Source organism: Dipodomys merriami, unplaced genomic scaffold (genome assembly GCF_024711535.1).
Source record: "Dipodomys merriami isolate MVZ:Mamm:240054 unplaced genomic scaffold, mDipMer1.0.p SCAF_4, whole genome shotgun sequence".
Classification (NCBI taxonomy): domain Eukaryota; kingdom Metazoa; phylum Chordata; class Mammalia; order Rodentia; family Heteromyidae; genus Dipodomys; species Dipodomys merriami.
In genome coordinates this window covers 17,301,841-17,321,481 of record NW_027205603.1, presented here as the reverse complement: position 1 = coordinate 17,321,481, position 19,641 = coordinate 17,301,841, and the positions used below count along the sequence as shown (strand labels likewise).

General features: G+C 41.1%; 1 protein-coding gene across 1 annotated transcript in view; it reads left to right on the top strand.

Moving 5' to 3' along the window:
* Positions 1-19,641, top strand: part of Ryr2 (ryanodine receptor 2) — a 427,229-nt gene that overhangs the window by 338,769 nt on the left and 68,819 nt on the right. The window contains exons 64-77 of the mRNA XM_069990607.1: positions 1,701-1,761; positions 2,952-3,190; positions 4,779-4,860; positions 5,127-5,257; positions 7,302-7,622; positions 8,863-9,103; positions 9,485-9,572; positions 11,014-11,106; positions 11,901-12,071; positions 12,710-12,769; positions 13,766-13,900; positions 15,726-15,762; positions 16,772-16,883; positions 19,085-19,181. Coding sequence (XP_069846708.1) covers positions 1,701-1,761; positions 2,952-3,190; positions 4,779-4,860; positions 5,127-5,257; positions 7,302-7,622; positions 8,863-9,103; positions 9,485-9,572; positions 11,014-11,106; positions 11,901-12,071; positions 12,710-12,769; positions 13,766-13,900; positions 15,726-15,762; positions 16,772-16,883; positions 19,085-19,181 — 1,868 coding nt within the window. The remainder of the gene's footprint in view (positions 1-1,700; positions 1,762-2,951; positions 3,191-4,778; positions 4,861-5,126; positions 5,258-7,301; positions 7,623-8,862; positions 9,104-9,484; positions 9,573-11,013; positions 11,107-11,900; positions 12,072-12,709; positions 12,770-13,765; positions 13,901-15,725; positions 15,763-16,771; positions 16,884-19,084; positions 19,182-19,641) is intronic.

Sequence of the window (19,641 nt, the reverse complement as noted above, 5' to 3'; positions counted from 1 at the left end):
CATCAAATTCAAGTACCCTGGGGACTATTGCACTTTATTACTTCTATTATTATTGAGAGTGCCTAGGATTTCATACTTTTTTGTTGCAGTAATTAAGTGAATGGCATGTTCAAGGGCTAGAGTAGAAGTCTTGGGACTGACAGTCCCACTATCCAGGCAGAACTTTCTGCCTTTCTACTAATTTTTTCCTTCATTAGCACTGGAGATTCTGAAATTTGAATATGAATGAGACAGTTTCTGAAAAACCTTAGCATCTCAATAATAAATATTTTTTTTCTTTGTATTATATCTCTAAATGCCCATGTTCTAAGACAATTATTAATTTGGATGTGTATTTTAGTGATATATATTATTTATTTATTTATTTTTGGTCCGGTTGTGGGGCCTGAACTCTGGGCCTGGGTGCTGTCCCTCAGCTCTTCAGCTCACGGCTAGCGCTCTACCACTTGAGCCACAGCGCCACTTCCGGCTTTTTTCTTTTTGCTTATGTGGTGTGGTGCTGAGGAATCGAACCCAGGGTCTCAGGCATGCAAGGCAAGCGCTCTACCACTGAGCCACCTCCCAGCCCTTAGTCACATATTATTATCTTATTTATATTTACTTATTTTTAATTGACACAGTGTCTTACTATGTAGCTCAGGCTGCCTTGAATTTACAATTCCCTCACATCAGCCTCCTCATTGCTACAATACAGGCCTTAACCATCACGCCTGGCTATCTGAGGAAACATTTTGTGAATAAACACTGTAACATATTCACATGGTATATTAAAAATTTACATTGAAATAAGCCTTATTACCCTAATGGCCCAGGAGATGAGTATGTGTGCGTGTGCATGCGTGTGCATGTGTGTGTGTGTGTGTGTGTGTGTGTGTGTGTGTGTGTGTGTGTAGTGTGTGCAATGTGTAATGAAATCACAGAATGAGGAGCTGAAACATTATACTGTAGTTGTCAAAAGTATTTGGGATTCATTATTTCATTTGCTTTGAATACCCATCACAAAGCAAAATCCATGCTTTTCTTCCACCACTCCTATCTCCATCCTGACCATACAATGTACCCTTGGATGTGACTGGATCTCACAGTAGTTGAGGGCAGAGTTAGTTTTCACACCTCTCCCCTGGGCCTTAACTTCTTCCACCTCTGAGTTAACCTTGACATGCTGGCTCCACACTTCCTTTCTGTCAAAGACCAACAACACTGAGGAAATCACTTTATCTCACTGTGATAGAATTCAGGCAGATGAGTTCATCTTGAGGCAATTGAATGAAATAAGAAGGCAGAGCCACTTGGAGTAATTGCAATGGAATTAAAATGTTTAGGCATTTAGCCTCACATCTCATAAGGGATCTGAGCTGACTGGCTTGAGGTGTGTTAGTGTGGAGAGAATGATTTGGAAGAATTCGGCTAAATCTTGGCTTTGTGCAATGCCTTTGAACGCTTCTTGGGAATGCCAGCTATTTGGTAAGACATGTTGTATTTGCTTTTCTACTTACATTGCATAACCACTTTGAAGCAGAAAGAAAAAAAACTGCATGACTTAAAACGATGATTAAAAAGCCTTTTAAATTATTACTGATTTGTGCCATCCACCAACATTTTTTTTCTTCTGGGAGGCCACGAAAATATCAGTAGGAAAGAAGAATGGTAAAGAAAAAAAATCCTCAGGGCAATTTATACAGCATTTGTTTTCCCTTTAGGAAATGATGCCACATCAATTGTCAACTGTCTTCATATTTTGGGTCAGACATTGGATGCCAGGTAAAAGGACACATTTGTATCGAAATCAATTAATGTAATACTGATAGATAATTTCTTTCAAGTACCCAATATGTCGAGTCTGTGGGTTGTAATCAAAGATTTTAGCACAAGTACAAGGAAACCTTTTTTCTAAGTGACCAATACATGGGTAGTTTATTTTTTGCAACCATACATAGGTTATTTAAATTTCTAGTAATTTCTGTAGCAACTCAGAATATACCTGTGGATAAAATTGTGATTGTCTCAGCTGAGGACCAAATAGTAAATGATAACCATAAGGACTCTGAGCTTCCGGGCAGCTATACTCACTGTTGGTGAAGTTTTACTCTGTGGACTTGTGGGAAGAGGTTTATCTTCACTTTGGAGATGCATAATGCATGCTTGAATATGTAGGCGGACTACTGTTTCCTAAGTCAGTGTATCATCTATTCTTTCCTGTTGTCAACATTTCCAGAAATCCAGGCTCCTGACCAAAAGTATCATCAGTTGATAATTGCAATTGCACTGTTCCTTTAAGCCATACACTTAGTTCATATACTATCCAGGAGAAGTCTGAATGAAATCCCTAAAGTGCCTGCTGAGAACATTCTTTGACTTTTTTCCATTCTTGTATTTAGGGCTTTCCTAGAGTTCTTTTCTATAATGGAAAGAAAGGGGACCCCATCAGGTACCTCTGTTTTCTACTAAAAATAATGGCCCTAGGACATCACTTCAGTGTGAAGTTCAGCCTCCACTGGCTTTGTGAGGAGACCCTGGATTGATGTGCTTGACAGTACCAATGCTTTGCGGTGTTGGGTGATGAGGTTCAGCCAGTGTTAAATGTGTCTTTCATGCTTATTGACGCCGAAAATACTCTCATTCTGTGGAGCCTGGGATGAGGTCACTGGCCCTGAAGCAGCTTTGTGCTAGTAATAAAATAACTATCTCAAAATTTGCGGTCACGGTTGGGGAAGCATCAAGTTTGAGGCTCATGATGAAGTCAGAGATGCTGCCGTTTTCCCAAACGGTTTCTAGAGCAGCATTCCTGGAGCTTGCAGTGTCACGAAAAAGCTGTGTTTGGGTGGATGTGTTAGCATAAATAGTGGAGTGATGGCATGGTAAGGGAAAGCTAAGCTCACGGAGGGCTGTGTTTGGGCGGCGCATCCGTGGCTGCTGTTGAAGGCCCATGCCCCGCCTCCTCAACTCCCCAGGACGGTGATGAAGACGGGCCTGGACAGTGTGAAGAGTGCGCTTCGAGCTTTCCTGGACAATGCCGCCGAGGATCTGGAGAAGACCATAGAGAACCTCAAGCAGGGCCAGTTCACGCACACCCGGAACCAGCCCAAGGGGGTCACGCAGATCATCAACTACACCACCGTGGCGCTCCTGCCTATGCTGTCCTCCTTATTTGAGCATATCGGCCAGCACCAGTTTGGAGAAGATCTGATATGTATGTACACCTAGACTGCAGGGTTTTGCTTTTGAAATAATATAACTGGAAAGTATGACACACACATGCACAAGCGCACACACACACACACCTAGCTATATTAACCCCTCCCCTTTCTTTTTGTTCAAAACCTGTGCATTACAGAAACTGTTCTTACAGAGACAGATTTCTTAAGAGCATGGACTTCCAGAAGGGACCAGGGAGGGACTGGTTGTGGACAATTGCTTCTCTGTGGTTAAAGGTCCGCTTCCAAACTCTCACCTTTCTCTATTGCCTCTTTCCATGTAAATTCTCAAATGTGCTGGGACTATACAGTATGCCTACCATGTTAAGTGTTTTCTAGTCAGTTCTGGCTCAAACAGATGGTTTCTACAAGCAGGAAGTAATAGGAAGGATACGAGACAAAACCCAAGTCTAAAGGATCAGATTATGTTTGGGGTAGGCCCCTGATACCTTGTCTATACAGGATTTAGTCATTATTTTGTTCCAGTTCTGGGACTTGCAACCCAGGCCTCAGGGCTGGCTCTTCACTTTTTTCCCTCAAGGCTGGCACTATAAGACCCTTAGCTTTTTAGTGGTCAATTGAAGAGAAGAGTCTCATGGACTTTTCTGCCTAGACAGGCTTTGAACCGCAGCCCTCAGATCTCAGCCTCCTGAGTCATTAGGATTACAGGCATGAGCCACTGGTGCTGGGTGGATTTAGTCAGTGTTTATGAGGACTTAGCTGACATTTTGGCTGTAGTTAGTAGACATGTCCACGCAGTGCCCAAGGTCAAGTAGAAAGGTAACACACAAGCTATGCTGATGACACGGATGTGGGAACAACTGGGCCTCTTTGGCAGACTTAATTCTGCAGGTTCCCGACACTTGCGTTCAAACCCCTGTGCTATTCAGGGGCTGCAGCAGCTGCTTGCTGTGAAATCTCAGTTTTAGCCAGTATGAGGGCCGCTTGTGGCTGGGGTGTATGTGTGATAGGTCTGGGGACAGGAATGCCCGCTTCCTTTATGTCATGATGTGTTCAGGGGGACTTGGTAGCCCTGTGGGTATGAGAACAACTCTCACTTTGCAATGTGTTTTATTGGGTTTGACTTGATTTTCTAGAACCAAACACTGCCTTGCTTTGAGTGTCAGGCCATCTGAGTAGTAACGAACAGACTGCTCCCTCTTAGTTATTCGCATTTGAGGAAAAGTGTTATAATAACTTACTTATGAAGAAAAGACGTGGTCCACACATACTTTACATATGCCAAAAGGGGTAGTCTTTATTTACCTTTGGAATAAGGTAAAACACTTACCTGTATGCTCTTTCTCTCCAGTTATTTTATGCATAATTATTGGAAAAAATTCATTTTCATACCTTGAAAAAATTACAAAGAAAATGTTTCTAGAATGATCTGAGTAATAGTGACACACTTAGAATCTCTTCATCAAAGAATGTTGACTGAAAGGGCTTTGTGTTTTATTCTAGAAGTCTGTTCTTATTTTCTGTTTCCAAAATAACATAATGTTAGCATGCCTTGAATAAGAACTTTGTTAAGTAGTGGACCAAATAATCATTTTTCCAGTGAGATTCTCTTTTGTTCTTTAGTGGAAGATGTACAGGTGTCTTGCTACAGGATTCTAACTAGCTTATATGCTTTGGGAACCAGCAAGAGTATTTATGTGGAGAGGTAAGAATTTAAAAGTTTAAGTTCACATGAGTAGCTGTTCCCTGTAAACGCTGTACTGTTTCTAGCTTCTTTCTTTTCTAAAAAAGGACCATTTAGCTTCTATTAAGTGGAGGGAACTTTGCTTTTGAAAATGCATGCGTTTTACATAAGGAAACCAGATTTGGGGGGGGGGGTTGATTTTATTCGAGGTTGAATTCAGCGATCTAAACGTAGCTTCTTCAGTTCTTCCCTTGGAAGACATAAAACACTGTGTGCCCACCTTGCAGGCAGCGCTCGGCACTGGGAGGCTGTCTGGCTGCTTTCGCTGGTGCCTTCCCTGTTGCATTTCTGGAAACACATCTGGACAAGCACAACATCTACTCTATCTACAACACCAAGTCCTCGCGCGAGAGAGCAGGTAATGCGGGAGCACAAGCAGTGTGAGAAATGAAGCTGAGATGAGATGGCATGTATTGCGTTGTGTTGTTTTGCATTGCATCATATTACACCACACGCATTGTCCTGTACAGTGATTCTGCACATGGTCTTTGTTGGGACTTCTATTTTTAGAGTGCTGTGTGCTACTCCCCTAATGCTTGTAAAAGAAAAATCTGTTTAACTGGTTCTATATTTATGGACCATAGACAACACTATTGTGAGTAGACAAAATGATCAGCCAGTATGGACCAAGTTAGTCCCTCTGGTTTCTGATGCACTGGTTTTTCAGTCAGTCAGCAGAGGTCATGGTGTCTTACTCAGCACATGTAGGGATGTCCCCTTCAGGACTCATCAACCATGTCTGACTCATTACGATAATTTCACTCCAGGTGGACTTTTTGTTTGATTGCATATTTTGTCATTGAAAAATTTGCAGAAAGATCTCAGAGACAGGCAAGAATTCTAATTTTGTACCTGTCCCTAGTGTGTGTCTCTCGGTGTCTGTGTATCTGTGTGTTCATGGGTTTGTCAGTACACAGGTTATGGACATAGAGAGTGCTCTGGCTTCAGAGTGCCTGAAGAATAGTGGATTATCTCCCGGGTAGATAAGCCTAGGCTTGTACAACTGATGAGTTCAGTGATTGGCATTTATGAACTCTAATTTATGTTGCATTGGATAAACAAGCAAGCAGAAATCACTCTCTTAAGTGGCATCTCAGACCAATCAGAGCACAGCCCTGAGAGCCTGCACATACCACCCACACCCTCTTGTGGGATTGGCTTCTGTTTGGTTTTCTCTGAGTCTTATAAAGTCTACAGTGTTTGGGTGGTTTGCTAATAGCCCTAAAGTTCTCTGGTACTTTTGGCTGTTCTTAGACACATATATACCGGTCAGTGGACATCTCTGAGTATCTGGTGTTTTACCAGGAGCTCTTGGCTGATGACATTGAACTCAGGGCTATATGCTCTTGCTTGTTTTTGCTCAAGGCTGGCACTCTGCCACTTCAGCCACGTCTCTACTTCTGGCTTATTTCTTTCTTTGAGCTAGTTATTTGGAGATAAGAGTCTCAGACTGCTCTGGTCAGGCTGGCTTCGAACTGTGATCCTATCTTCCTTAGTTGGAAGGAATCTTTTAAAGACTCACATAATTATTCAATTTGCTCTGTTTACAGTTTTGACTTCATATAGTAGATGAAGTTAGAGACAAATAATGTTGAACAGGCACTCACAGTTTTCAACATAATTTGCACAGTGTACTTTTATAATTAGTTTATGAACACTGGTTAAATTTAAATTATTAATCTGTATAAACACATACCATTATCTTAGTAAGGTGAGATCCTAAAGCATGAGTATTTTTCTCATGAGTCAAGAATGAAACAGATTGGTTATTTCTTTACAGATGAGGAACTATACAAATCAGATAATTTACCTGCTCATGTTTCTACGACATGTTTGCATAACAAAGTAAATGAATTAAAGTTAACGACTCCATTTATCTTTTTGCCAGCTGAGAAGTAATTTTGGGAGGTGCTGTGGTAGGTAGAGGAGCTGTGATATGCATGAAGCTGCAATTCTTCTCCCCAGGGAGCTTTAATTTGCAGAAGTAGGAGAGAGATTGATGAACATGTGTAATACAGTTGAGAATAAACAATATGAGGGGCAAAAAGAAAACCATTTTTGATTAAGAATATCTGGAGCCTGATATCAGGAAACTGAAACTGGTACATTCAGAGAAAATTCCAGCACTTCATCATGAGAGCAAGGGTAAAATAGGAACTTGGGGAAAAGAGAGACTGCAATGTCTGGCAGAGGGAAAGGAAGTCAGTTGAGAGCCAGCAGGGCTCACCCAGCTCTGAGGCTCACCATGAAACCATTGCTCGTGTCTGTTGCATGCAGGGCCAGGGTCAGGGGTCACGGTAAGTTAATCATGCCAGTGATGTATTTGTGGCATACATCAATCTGCCACATGGTGCCAATTCATTTCCCAGTGAACAGGGTCCATTTTATCCATGCTTCTGCAGCTCTTAGTTTGCCGGCAAATGTGGAAGACGTGTGTCCAAACATACCATCCCTGGAGAAACTCATGGAGGAGATCGTGGAGCTGGCTGAATCCGGCATCCGCTACACCCAGATGCCTCATGTGATGGAGGTGGTGCTGCCTATGCTGTGCAGCTACATGTCCCGGTGGTGGGAGCACGGGCCTGAGAACAACCCTGAGCGGGCCGAGGCCTGCTGCACGGCCCTCAACTCCGAGCACATGAACACGCTCCTCGGCAACATCCTGAAGATCATCTACAACAACCTGGGCATTGACGAGGGAGCCTGGATGAAGAGGTTGGCAGGTACGGCCTGGAAAACCAACTGGGAAGCGAGGGACAGATTGAGGTAGGGGGGGATGAGAATGAAGGAAGGGTGACTCTCGCTGTACCTATGAAAGGGCACATTCAGCAATGATTTGAAGATAATTGTCAAAAAGGAAAGAGAAAGGATCGGAAGCATGGAATAATAAATTTGTTTTATGCCCCACATGATTTGGAAGACAGAAAATTAGAAATTTCCCACCTATCTTAACACTTTCTTCTGTGCTCAAAAAATGATTATTTCTGTCATGCTATTTCTTTGGGGAAAAATATGGGTGTAATCAGACATTGGGTAGTTCATTACTACTTTCAAGTAGACATTTCCCTGATTGGATGATGTGCATAAGATCCATTAGTAATAATGAGTAAAAAAGCAAAAAATTGTGCAGATCAAGATAAAAATAAAGCCAGCTTTTGAAACAGTCACTGTTTTTACATCTTGTATGAGGAATAATCAAGAAGTCATCTGTTTTACATTAAGTTTACCTTCTATCACTGCAGATTTATACTGATGGTTTTTAAACCAGCAACTGCAATGTGGTTAAGAAGGCAATGGACATTTTCAGACCAGAATATCCTGCCACTTTTAAACACTGAAATTTCAGCATTCCTTGGGGAATGCTTATGACATCCTATAGGGTAAAATGAAAGCATTTTTAAAAAATTCAACATGATATGGGTATAATATATGTGTTTATAGTTTATCAAAGAAAACTCCACAGAAATAACACCAGTGCTGTGAAAATGTGGGTTGGCGGTTATGGCTCATTTGTTTTTCCAGTATAGACATGTTTTACTTTTAAGGGAAATCCTTTAGAACCACAACTGATGGCCAGAACTATTATGAAATAAGATAACAGAGTAAGGATGGAGGTGTGGTGGCCTTGTGTGATACAACATCGGCTGTCTCCAAGCCCAATTTTGGACTTTACTTTAGCTGAAAATAATTGATCTCTGCAAGACTAATTATTGAACTAATCGTTTTCTTTCTACTCAAAACTAGCTATTGATTTTTTTTTAATTAAGCACATTCAATTCATACTAAATAATTTCTTTTGACCATGAGCTGTGAATTTGGTACTGGGCTAGGAAAACCATGGTGACATGGGTTCTGTCCCGAAGGAGAGAGGGGTGTGAGCATTTATATAGCGACTGCCATTAGAACCTATCCTCATTTTAGGACATTTATCAGAGCAGCTTTCTATTGTCTGTCTCCCAACAGTATTCTCCCAGCCTATCATCAACAAAGTGAAACCTCAGCTCTTGAAAACACACTTCCTGCCGTTAATGGAGAAACTGAAGAAGAAGGCAGCCATGGTGGTCTCGGAGGAAGACCATCTGAAAGCCGAGGCCAGAGGGGACATGTCGGAGGCCGAGCTCCTCATCCTCGATGAGTTCACCACACTGGCCAGAGATCTCTACGCCTTCTACCCTCTCCTGATTCGATTTGTGGACTATAACAGGTACACGGCCTCCAAGTCACTCACACCCAGTCAGCCCCAACCTCACTTGGCTCTTCACACTCTATTGACTTGTTTCCTTCACTGATTGGACCGGAGCTTGTTCATGGTTAGAACATAGATGTGTTTATAGGGTAGATGCATTTTTTTTTTGTCACCAGGCCTTTTAAATTTAAGATTGGAAATTGTATTCTGAAGTATCCTACCTTTGGCAGATAAAACACATTGGACAGTTATGATGTTTATGTGTTTTAACTGTCTTGAATGTACACTAAAATTATTATGAGCTCTGTGATCAACACATTTAACTTTGGTGATTTTGGTGATGGTAATTTAAAAAAGTCTAAGGGGTAACTGAGAAATCACTTTACTTATGTGGTCCAGGGCAAAATGGCTGAAGGAACCTAACCCAGAAGCGGAGGAACTGTTCCGGATGGTGGCCGAAGTCTTTATCTACTGGTCCAAGTCCCACGTAAGTGTAAGAAGAGGGACAGTCTATTGTTTGATGTGTCCATCCCCATGGTAACTGGCTGTGACAGTGTTTTTCAATGTATTCGGTCCCCAGCACCAAATATGTGTGTATACACATATGTGTGTATGTATGTATATATATAGATACACACATATTTAAATATTCATTATTTGTGGAAAATTATTTTAGATCTTTCACAGATACTAAGTATCAGTGTAAAGATAGAAATGTACACGTTATAAAAGCTATTCCATTCTATTTTCTCTATGTCTGATATTATGATCGGCAGACTCCTTAGATGTAGACAACAAATAATGCTTATGATGCTATTATTAAAGATGCACTTTCTGGACAAATAAATGCTCCACCATTGACTACATTTTACTATGTAGAGTTCAGGCTGGCCTTGAACTCAGTGTATCCCTGACTGGCCCTGAACTGGTGATGATTCTTCTGCCTCTACCTCCCACGTGCCAAGAGAACAGGCAAGCATCATCCTGCCCAGAAAAGGATTTCGCACCCTATGCATCCTCTTTAAAATGGATGCATTAGATTATCTAGGGTATTTCAGAGGAAAAACTAATTGTAGAAGAAATCCAATTCATCTTCACCTTCCATAGAACAGAGATGGATTGGCTCTTCTATCCTTATTTTCTCTGGTGCATTATCCTTCCTATTATGGCTAATGGGCAGATAGGACAAGCCTAGGAATTAATCATGTAAGAAAATGAAAAACTGACTTGTTTTCCTTGGGTGATTGACACCACCCAACTCTCTCAAGTGCTAAAACACCAGTGAAGCTTCTTGAAATGTATATAGAGGGCAAGAGTTTGGAATAGGAAAGTATCATAATTAGTAGGTTTTCAGATGAATGTCTAAGGATACTTTCAAGAAAAGAAAATTCTATGTGTTTGATGTACATTTTTCACATTGGCTTTTGAAACACAGGTCTGTTATTATGGATTGTATTTCACTGTGAATAGTTAGTTGAACGTGAATTCATGTGTTCATTCTTCATACGTTTTCGAATACAAAGTGGGCAAAGAGATGTCATAACACAGATATCTCTCAGTATAGACACTAGCATCACTAGTCTTGAGAAACCTGGGCTTATCTTAGGAAGATAGACTCTGGGCACCAGCTACATTGGTGCTGGAGTGATCATTTTTACCTGGTGACTTTGAGCCCTGGTGACTTAATCTTTCTTTGCCTTATCGGAAGTAAACGTATCTACATGTAGGTTTTAGATACCCAGAAACTCAATGCATATGATTGACTTTCTCGCTAAGTCTTACATAGCAGGTCAGTGCCTGTCTCAGAAAAAGCTACTGGCTCTGTGTGACCTCTAATTACCTGACCTTCTCCTCTGCTTGGCTTTAACTGACATTCCCTTTGCTTCTTCTTCTTCTTCTTCTTCTTCTTTTTTTTTTTTTTTTGGTAGAATTTCAAAAGAGAAGAACAGAACTTCGTTGTGCAGAATGAAATCAACAATATGTCTTTCCTTATTACTGACACGAAATCAAAGATGTCCAAGGTACCATGCTCATCTGTTCCACTCCTCTCTCATGTTCTGCTGTATTTTCTACATTTGGAATGTTCGGGAGTGGGATCTGATCAGCGTGATCATGGTCCCTGCGGGTTTCTATTAGATTCCCAAGGACTGGCTAGGTTTGGGGCTGGTGAGATGCGACCAGCAGGGGCGCACCACATAGCGCCATCACACAAGAAATCACAATGTGAGCACCAGACTTTCTTGTGGTTTCTAGGTGGAGCAGGCTAAGCAGGAGAGGCAGGGTTGGGTAGTCAGACTTTTTCTTGGTCCCTGGGCCTCATGGGCATCTCTAGCTGTCTGCTGCATGGCTCTGCGATGGTCAGGCCGGGCGGAGCTTGCTTGGAGCGTGGGGGCTTGGTGGACATGGAGGAATGGGGGCCCTGGGAGGTTTATTTGTCCATCAGATCTTCCCTTGGAAGGTCTTAGTCCTGAGAAGGGCAGTGTCTCCAACATCAACAAAACATAGTATGATAGACCATCTGAAATTACCACGCCCTTCCTCATTTCTGCTTCTGTAACATCACAGCATGCCTGTTGGCTCTGACAGTTACCCGGGAACTTGTCCTTATGAGTTGTAATGACCTTGGAATTAGAGAGTAGAACCTTAAAGACACTGAGATCAAAAGAGGGGGAAAAAGGTTTCAGGACAGCTTGCTTTTGGAAAAATAAGAACCAGGAGAAAACAAGGAGGCAGAAGTAACAACTGAATCAGAGAAGGTTCCTAATCCTGCGTGTAAGAATCCGGGCACCCGTCCCAGCTGTTTTCTGTTCTACAGGCAGCAGTTTCTGATCAGGAGAGGAAGAAAATGAAGCGCAAAGGGGACCGGTACTCCATGCAGACATCGCTCATCGTGGCTGCTCTGAAGCGGTTGCTGCCTGTCGGCCTCAATATCTGCGCCCCTGGTGACCAAGAACTCATAGCACTGGCCAAAAACCGGTTTAGTCTGGTAAGTCTTCTTTCCACCCCGGGGGTCGCGACCATTCACCTTCCACCACCAGGTCTTGCCTTCCCTTGTCTTCATGTTCTTTGATGACATTTAATTTGGCCATTTTGGTTTTCCTTTTGTTTCCATAAGGCTTACATCAGTGGTTGCTTGTTTTCTTTCGAAGTTATATATGTGTGAGACTCAGAGGGCATTGCTCCCTATCCTGGGTACCTTGGAGCAGTAGTGCAGCAGCCATCTGTCTGTCCTCCCAGGCAGGAGTGTCTGGAGGGGAGGCGGGGAAAGAGCTGGCACACAGGCAAAGCCCTGTGTGTGTGGGTTCTGGTCTGTTTCATTCCCAGGTGGATAGTCCTCGTCTTTCCAACATGGTGGGGGAAGTGGTGGATTTACATTCTGCTTGAGCTTCTGCCTCTCCTTGCTATGCTTTGGAAATGAATTCTCCTGTGTGATGATATGCTTCCTGTGTGATAAAAGCAGGCACGGCGATGTTGGGAAGTTATCTGAAGGAGAGTGCCCCAAGTCTATGGTTGGAATCAGCAAAGATACTTGTCAGGCATACACGACCTTTGAGTGGTATCTAGTGACTGGGGACAGTTGACGAGTTTTAAGCCTCCTTTTAGTTAACATGTATTTCTTGACAGAAAGACACCGAGGATGAAGTACGAGACATCATCCGTACTAATATTCACTTACAAGGCAAGGTAAGCCACAGTTTACCCGAATGCACTTTTAATGTCTACAAATCACCTCATCTTTACAATGATGCTGTAGATCATTTTCCTTCTCCATGGAGGCACTGAAAAACATTTCAAGTAGTCATTATCCTGCTTCCAAATTCTTTTGTGTTAAAAATTCAAAACCAAAGTGGTAAAAAAGAAATATTCTAAAGGTAACAACTGATCTTTAGTTAAAGCATCCTGAATGATGTACAATTAAGTTCTTTGTTGTGGTGAGAATGAGCTGTGTTCTAAATTTCCTGAGTTGGTATTATCACCTGTGAAAGTGAACACCTTAGGAGACTGGGGAAAAGAAAGAAGGGCTTTGCACCCTCCCTTCATCTCCACCTCTCAGACAGGCATGGAGTCCCCTTCACGTGCTGAGGGAATGATTCCAAAGCACCACAAAGTAGATTACAGCTCATGGTAAGGTAGAACTTATTACAATGAATAAGGTTTCAACATTCTCACCATTGATCCAGATAGATTACATTCATAAACCACTTTGTTAAATGGCAACTCCTTTGTACAACTACTTAATGATAATAATAAAAAAAATAACAATACCTTGTGAAAATAGATGAATAAGATTCACGATCACAAGGGTCTTCCTTACCTGCCATCTTCATTGTATAGTAGTTTTATTTTTTTTCCCAATCATAGATATTTAGAGTACATCACATGACATTTTGGTGTACACTGTGACATGTGGACATTGGTTAAGCAAGCACCACACTTCCCCACAAAGTAACCTTTACTGTACAGATGGTAAGAGCACCTGGAATTCAGAAGTTTCCAGTGTTCAGTGGTGTAGTATCAGCGGTGGTCACTGTGCTCTCTGTTGGACCCCTGGATTTCCTCACCTGACCTAGCTCTATCTGCAGACACCTTAAGACTGTGTTGGGCTTCATAAGTACTTGCAGATTGTGTACGACTTTGCATCAGTGCCTTGTGCTTTGTGCCCTCCGCCTTGTCCTTCAGCTGGAGGATCCTGCAATCAGGTGGCAGATGGCTCTCTACAAAGACTTGCCAAACAGGACCGAGGATGCTTCAGATCCAGAGAGGACAGTGGAGAGAGTGCTGGATATCGCAAATGTACTTTTCCATCTTGAACAGGTGATTCAATCAGATTTGCATTAACTGAACACCATATTTCCAAAAAGAAGATCTATGTGAATTCTTAAACATTGTGCCCCCAGACACATAGATTCAACTTATTAATTATAAAGATGTAATTCAAGGGTATCTAGTAGTTAATTAACACATTTTCCAAGCTTAAAACTTATGAGTGGTTTCATAGCTAATATATTTCAAGGGTTCCGGTCCTTTGTTTTATTATATTTTAAAAAATATTTCTAAATGCATACAGATGATTAAAATTACAGAACTTTAAAACTTCCTGGCAAGATAATTGGGTGTTATGCCTGATTTCAAGCATTTTATGCTTATGTCAGTTTTCTTTCCATTTGCAACAGCATACATGAGAATCTCTCTTTCCCTGGTGTCATATTTCAAAGGTTTTCTCTTTTGTTTCTTGTTCCACCTGCCCTTTCATTAGAGATAGTTTGAGTGATTTCTCTCCAAGATCAGAAATAAATTCCATTTAGGGAAGGGTAATAAGTGGATATTAAAAACCCACATGAGAAAAACATTTGCATAATAACTTTGCAGTTGTCTACCATGTCATCATATGAGTCATTGTATGTTTTCATTGCTTTTCCCCCCTATGCTCAAGAGTTTCCAGGTCTCTTGAGTAATACTTGAGCCATCCTGAATGGGCAGCCATATTTCTGGGTGTCAGGTAGAGTCTGTGCATCCCAAACACTGTCTTCTTCCCACGGGGATGACACCGCAGGGTGGGGTCTGTGTTCCCCTCCCAGTGATGGGTCACCAGGCCAGGGCTCTCTTATGGTTCTCACCTGGCACATATATTGCTTACTGAACATGATATAGTGAAATGTCCAATGCCAGCTTGGGAATTTTGCCACCTAAGTGTTTTGAAGAATGAATATTAACTTTGAATCTCTTTGGCCATATCTGAATATGTTGTCATAGCAATTTTAGGCATTTTGATTCATACTTCATATTATCTAAATGTCCACTCCTGCCTTCACTTGGCTGATAGGTTGCTGAACCTGTCAGTCCAGTGCCTGGGAATGGAAGTGTTCTGTGGCCCTGCCCCTAGCCTGGACCCTATTTAGGCCCAGACAAATATAGGTGCCATTACGCCATGCCACATGTCTCTGTGACCATGTCATCCATCTTGTTTGCTCGCATGTCTCTGGTAAACAAAATTATATATATTTCTATACCATTTTTTTCATTTATAAGTGAGGAATCAATCCGGGCACTGGTGGCTCACCCCTGTAATCCTAGCTACTCAGGAGGCTGAGATCTGAGGATAGTGGTTCAAAGCCAGCCCAGCCAGGAAAAGCTATGAAACTCTTATCTCCAATAAACCACCAGAAAACTGGAAGTGGCACCATGGCTCAAGTGGTAGAGTGCTTGCTTTGAGCTGAAGAGCTGAGGGACAGCGCCCAGGCCCAGAGTTCAAGCCCCATGACCAAAAAATAAAAAGAAAGGAAGGAAGGAAGGAAGGAAGGAAGGAAGGAAGGAAGGAAGGAAGGAAGGAAGGAAGGAAGGAAGGAAGGAAGGAAGGAAAGAAAGAAAGAAAGAATTAGAGGCAGGAGGAGCAGGAAGAAAAGAAGTAAATTGATGTGGGCATTTGTTTAAATGTTTTATTGATTCCCTGGAGGATAGAGGACCACAGAAATAAATGTTCGTTAGTTCTACAAGTTTTGTTAAAAGTTCTAAGCAAATATAGTCCAGACATTGTGTTTTTTTAAGGTATTACTGTATTCATATTTTGATGGCTTTAGTGCAAAGGATAATGAAGTCAGTTTTACTTTTTTGGCTAACATAACATTTTTATTTCTTCCAGAAATCTAAATATACTGGCCGTCGCTATTACAGTCTGGGAAGTACAGTGCTCAATTGCTTAGCAATTACTAATTAACTTAGACTCCCCTGTTGGGACTCTTTCTTTCTAATACTTATTATCATTAATCTCTTTTCTCTTTCAAGCTCCAGTCACCATCTGTTAAAATTGATAGCCTGCTTTTGTTATGTCCTGTAACATAAAAATCATCATTTGTCCTTATCTAACACAGTAGTTGTTCATTTGAGCATTCTTATAAAATCCCTGTACTCACTCCTGATACATTGTGTGCAAAAGCCTTGTCATCTCCTTCAAAGAAGTGGAGTTGTCATTGACTCTTCATGCTTGCTACTGTAGTACGTATGATGAAATTAGTTCCTGTGGATATGTAGGTATGTAAGAATTGGTTAACTCCTCATATAGGTGGCAAATGTTTAAAGAGGCTGGGGCCAGTAGCCCATGTCTATAAACCTAGCTAATACTAGGAGACAGAGATCAGGAGGATTGCAGTTTGACATGGTCTGGGGAAAAAAATCATGAGTCTCCATCTCAACAGAAGAAGCTGGGTGTGGGTATGTGTGCCTGTCATCCCATCTATCCATCTGTGTTAGGAAGTGTAAATAGTAGGATCATGGTTCAGGCTGGCCCAAGCAAAAACAAACAAAACAATGAGACTCTAAAAAATATCAACCGGAGCTCCCAAAATGGTTGGAGGCATGGCTCAATGATAAAGCACCAGCCTAAGAATTACAGAGCCCCGAGAAAAGAAAGAAAACCCAAAGAGCCTGAGAAAAGGTGGCTTTCTACAGAATGCTTTAACATCTGATTTTTGAGATGACAAAGCTTGTGAAGCACACTCTCTACAACATAGGAAACTTTTACTAAGGACATGGTGGGATGTTTGAAACAATCTCACATTTGGCCATGGGTAACTTAGGTTATAGATTTGACCAAAATAACTTGAAGGTCCACAGTGCGGCTGTCTGATACAGTGTTCTGAAGGGTAACTTGGGTACCATCTGTGTTTATTTGTGCTGTTCTACTCCAGGTGGAGCATCCTCAGAGATCTAAAAAAGCCGTGTGGCACAAGCTCTTGTCTAAACAGAGGAAAAGGGCGGTTGTGGCCTGCTTCCGGATGGCTCCCTTGTACAACCTGCCAAGGTAAGAACGCTTTCAATGCTCACAACAAATTAAGGGTATTTTCCTCTCAGTAGTAAGCGAATGGAATATGTCCAAATGCAGTGTAGTAGTCTAAGCAAAGATGGAAGAGGTGTATTGATTCTTTTCACGAGATTTCACTTTGTTTTCCTTGCTGATCTTTTCCCAGAGGTTTGAGGTCTGCAGTGTAATTGTCACACATAATGTTTAGGAATGAGTGCTTTAGAGTCAAACTGCCTTGACTTCAGCCCATGTATCATGGTTTCTGTGCTATATTACATTGGTCAGGTTATTTGTTTAACTACATTCTAACAAGCTAGGTTTTTTTGCATCTGGGACTATAAGAAGTGACTCATAAAATTGTTTAGAAAATTTAGAGGGGTTAAAGTGAATGAGCTTATATAGAACATATGGGACTTTGTGCATATATACTATATATTATATAGGTATTATATAATATATATGTATGTATTATATGTGTATATATGTATATTTTATATATACATACATACCTACATTCATATATGTGTATATATATATATATACACACATATATATATATGAAGAGAACTGGAGCTATCCTGACTCACAGGAAAATAAGGCAAATGAGTCTGATAGATCTATCACCTTCTCTCACAGGTATAGATGACACACCCATGAATGCAGAAGCAATATTCGTAGTTTGGATATGCATATCATTGTTTATTCATCTGAGGATAAGCAATAGCCATCTATATCTGTTCCTTTCCTTAGTTTCATTTGTTTCTATTTTTCAGCACCTTGGACAGAGAATGGCCCATTGGCCTTGAGTAACTGAACAAATGTTATATAAAACAAAATGCTCCACCAAGATAAATGACAAAACATCATGCTTTGCACTTTTGCTAAGATGGGAAAATCCCTTACCATTGCGTTCTGTGTGTGGAGTCTCAAATGTATTGGCTTCTGCCTCAAACGCTGTGCTGCTTCGATGCTCTCTGATCTAGTTCTGGTATCACCATGTGGTCAAATGGAATATGAACCATCAAGCCCCATTCACCTTTTCTCCTGTACAGTTCTTCTCTAAATCTTATTTTCTTTCTTTTTTTTGGGGGGGGGTGTCCGGTCGTGGGGCCTGAACTCTGGGCCTGAGCGCTGTCCCTCAGCTCTTCAGTTCAAGGCTAGCACTCTACCACTTGAGCCACAGTGCCACTTCCGGCTTTTTTCTTTTTGCTTATGTGGTGCTGAGGAATCAAACCCAGGGCCTCAGGCATGCAAGGCAAGTGCTCTACCACTGAGCCACCTTCCCAGCCCTCTAAATCTTATTTTCTAATAATTATACTGGACATGATGCTGCAAGGACAGGGCATGAGAAGAGGCAGCCACAAGGGAGAGTCATGATGTAAAACACATTATTAGAAAATGCGATTTAGAGCCTACTTATTACTCTAAGACCCACTGAGTTTGCTATCCCACTTCATGCTGATGCTTTGGTGAGACAGACCTACATGCATTTCAGAAACATCCATGTCTGAATCTTACTGCAATCATCATTTTTACCAGGGCCTAGCTTGTCTGCTGCCTACGGCTGTGCTGGAAATTCTCAGGTCTAGAATTTGTGGTGATTTCTAGAGGAGATGGCCCTTCGTAAACCTGTCTCACAATTTGTTGCGGGACTCCTTAGCCTATTTAGGTTATTCCCAAGCTTAGCTTCTGGTGTCATCAATAGCTTCCATCGGTCACCTCGGCTGCTTCCTTATCATGATCCTTGATTATAAGGCTTCCTTTCTTCTATTTTTCTAGACTTTCAAGGTCTGTGTCTATTGTTCCTTTGAATTCAGACCAGTTCTTCTATCAACATTTATTACATTGCTTATCAAGAGCCATTCTGTGTAAAAATAGCTTCTCTAGATACTATTCTGTCCAACATTCTTTATATTTCATTTTGATCATGTAAAGTACACATGAATAACTTGACCAATGTTACAAAGCACAGAAATGGCCAAGTTGGGATTTAAATCCAAGTCCATAAGTGATTTGAGAAGCCTGGCTGTGTGTATTACAAAGGGCTACCTCTGAAGAGAAATATCAAGAATGAGAAGCTAATTTTTATTTTATTTCATTTCTAATATACAGAAAAATCTAGTAATAAAGTATTACTGAACTCTTTTTCAACTTCCTTTTGTTTAATAAAAATTTTGTTTGAAATTGTGTTTCTCTTTTAGGCATCGGGCTGTCAATCTCTTTCTTCAGGGATATGAAAAGTCCTGGATTGAGACAGAAGAGCATTACTTTGAAGATAAACTGATTGAAGATTTAGCTGTACGTTTTCAGTGCTGTTTTAAGTGGAAAAGGGTTTGAGCTTGCTGAAACATGGTCAGTGGGAAGAGTTTTTAACGCAACATTGAAGAACAGAGAATATCCATGCACTATCTTGGTCTTAAGAAATATATTTTTTTCTTAAATCACAGTTGGTACTTCTCAGCGTTTGCAGAAAAAGCTTCCTACCTTTATCTAAGGGATCTCAGACAAAAAATACAAATATATTATTAATTAAACATGCTTGGATTATTCTTTTTAAACTCTTCCAGCAAACTCCACCAACCTCAGGAATCAAATGCCGAAGAAATTGAAGACTAATAGAAAGTTGCTGGTTTGCAGACAAAAGCCATCTTCCAAAAAAAAAAAAAATTCTGAGCATAGAGTTACACGAAATTTTTTCAATGTAGTCAGAGACTTCAATGAACCTTAGTTTAAATCTCTCTCATCTCACCCTTGTGAG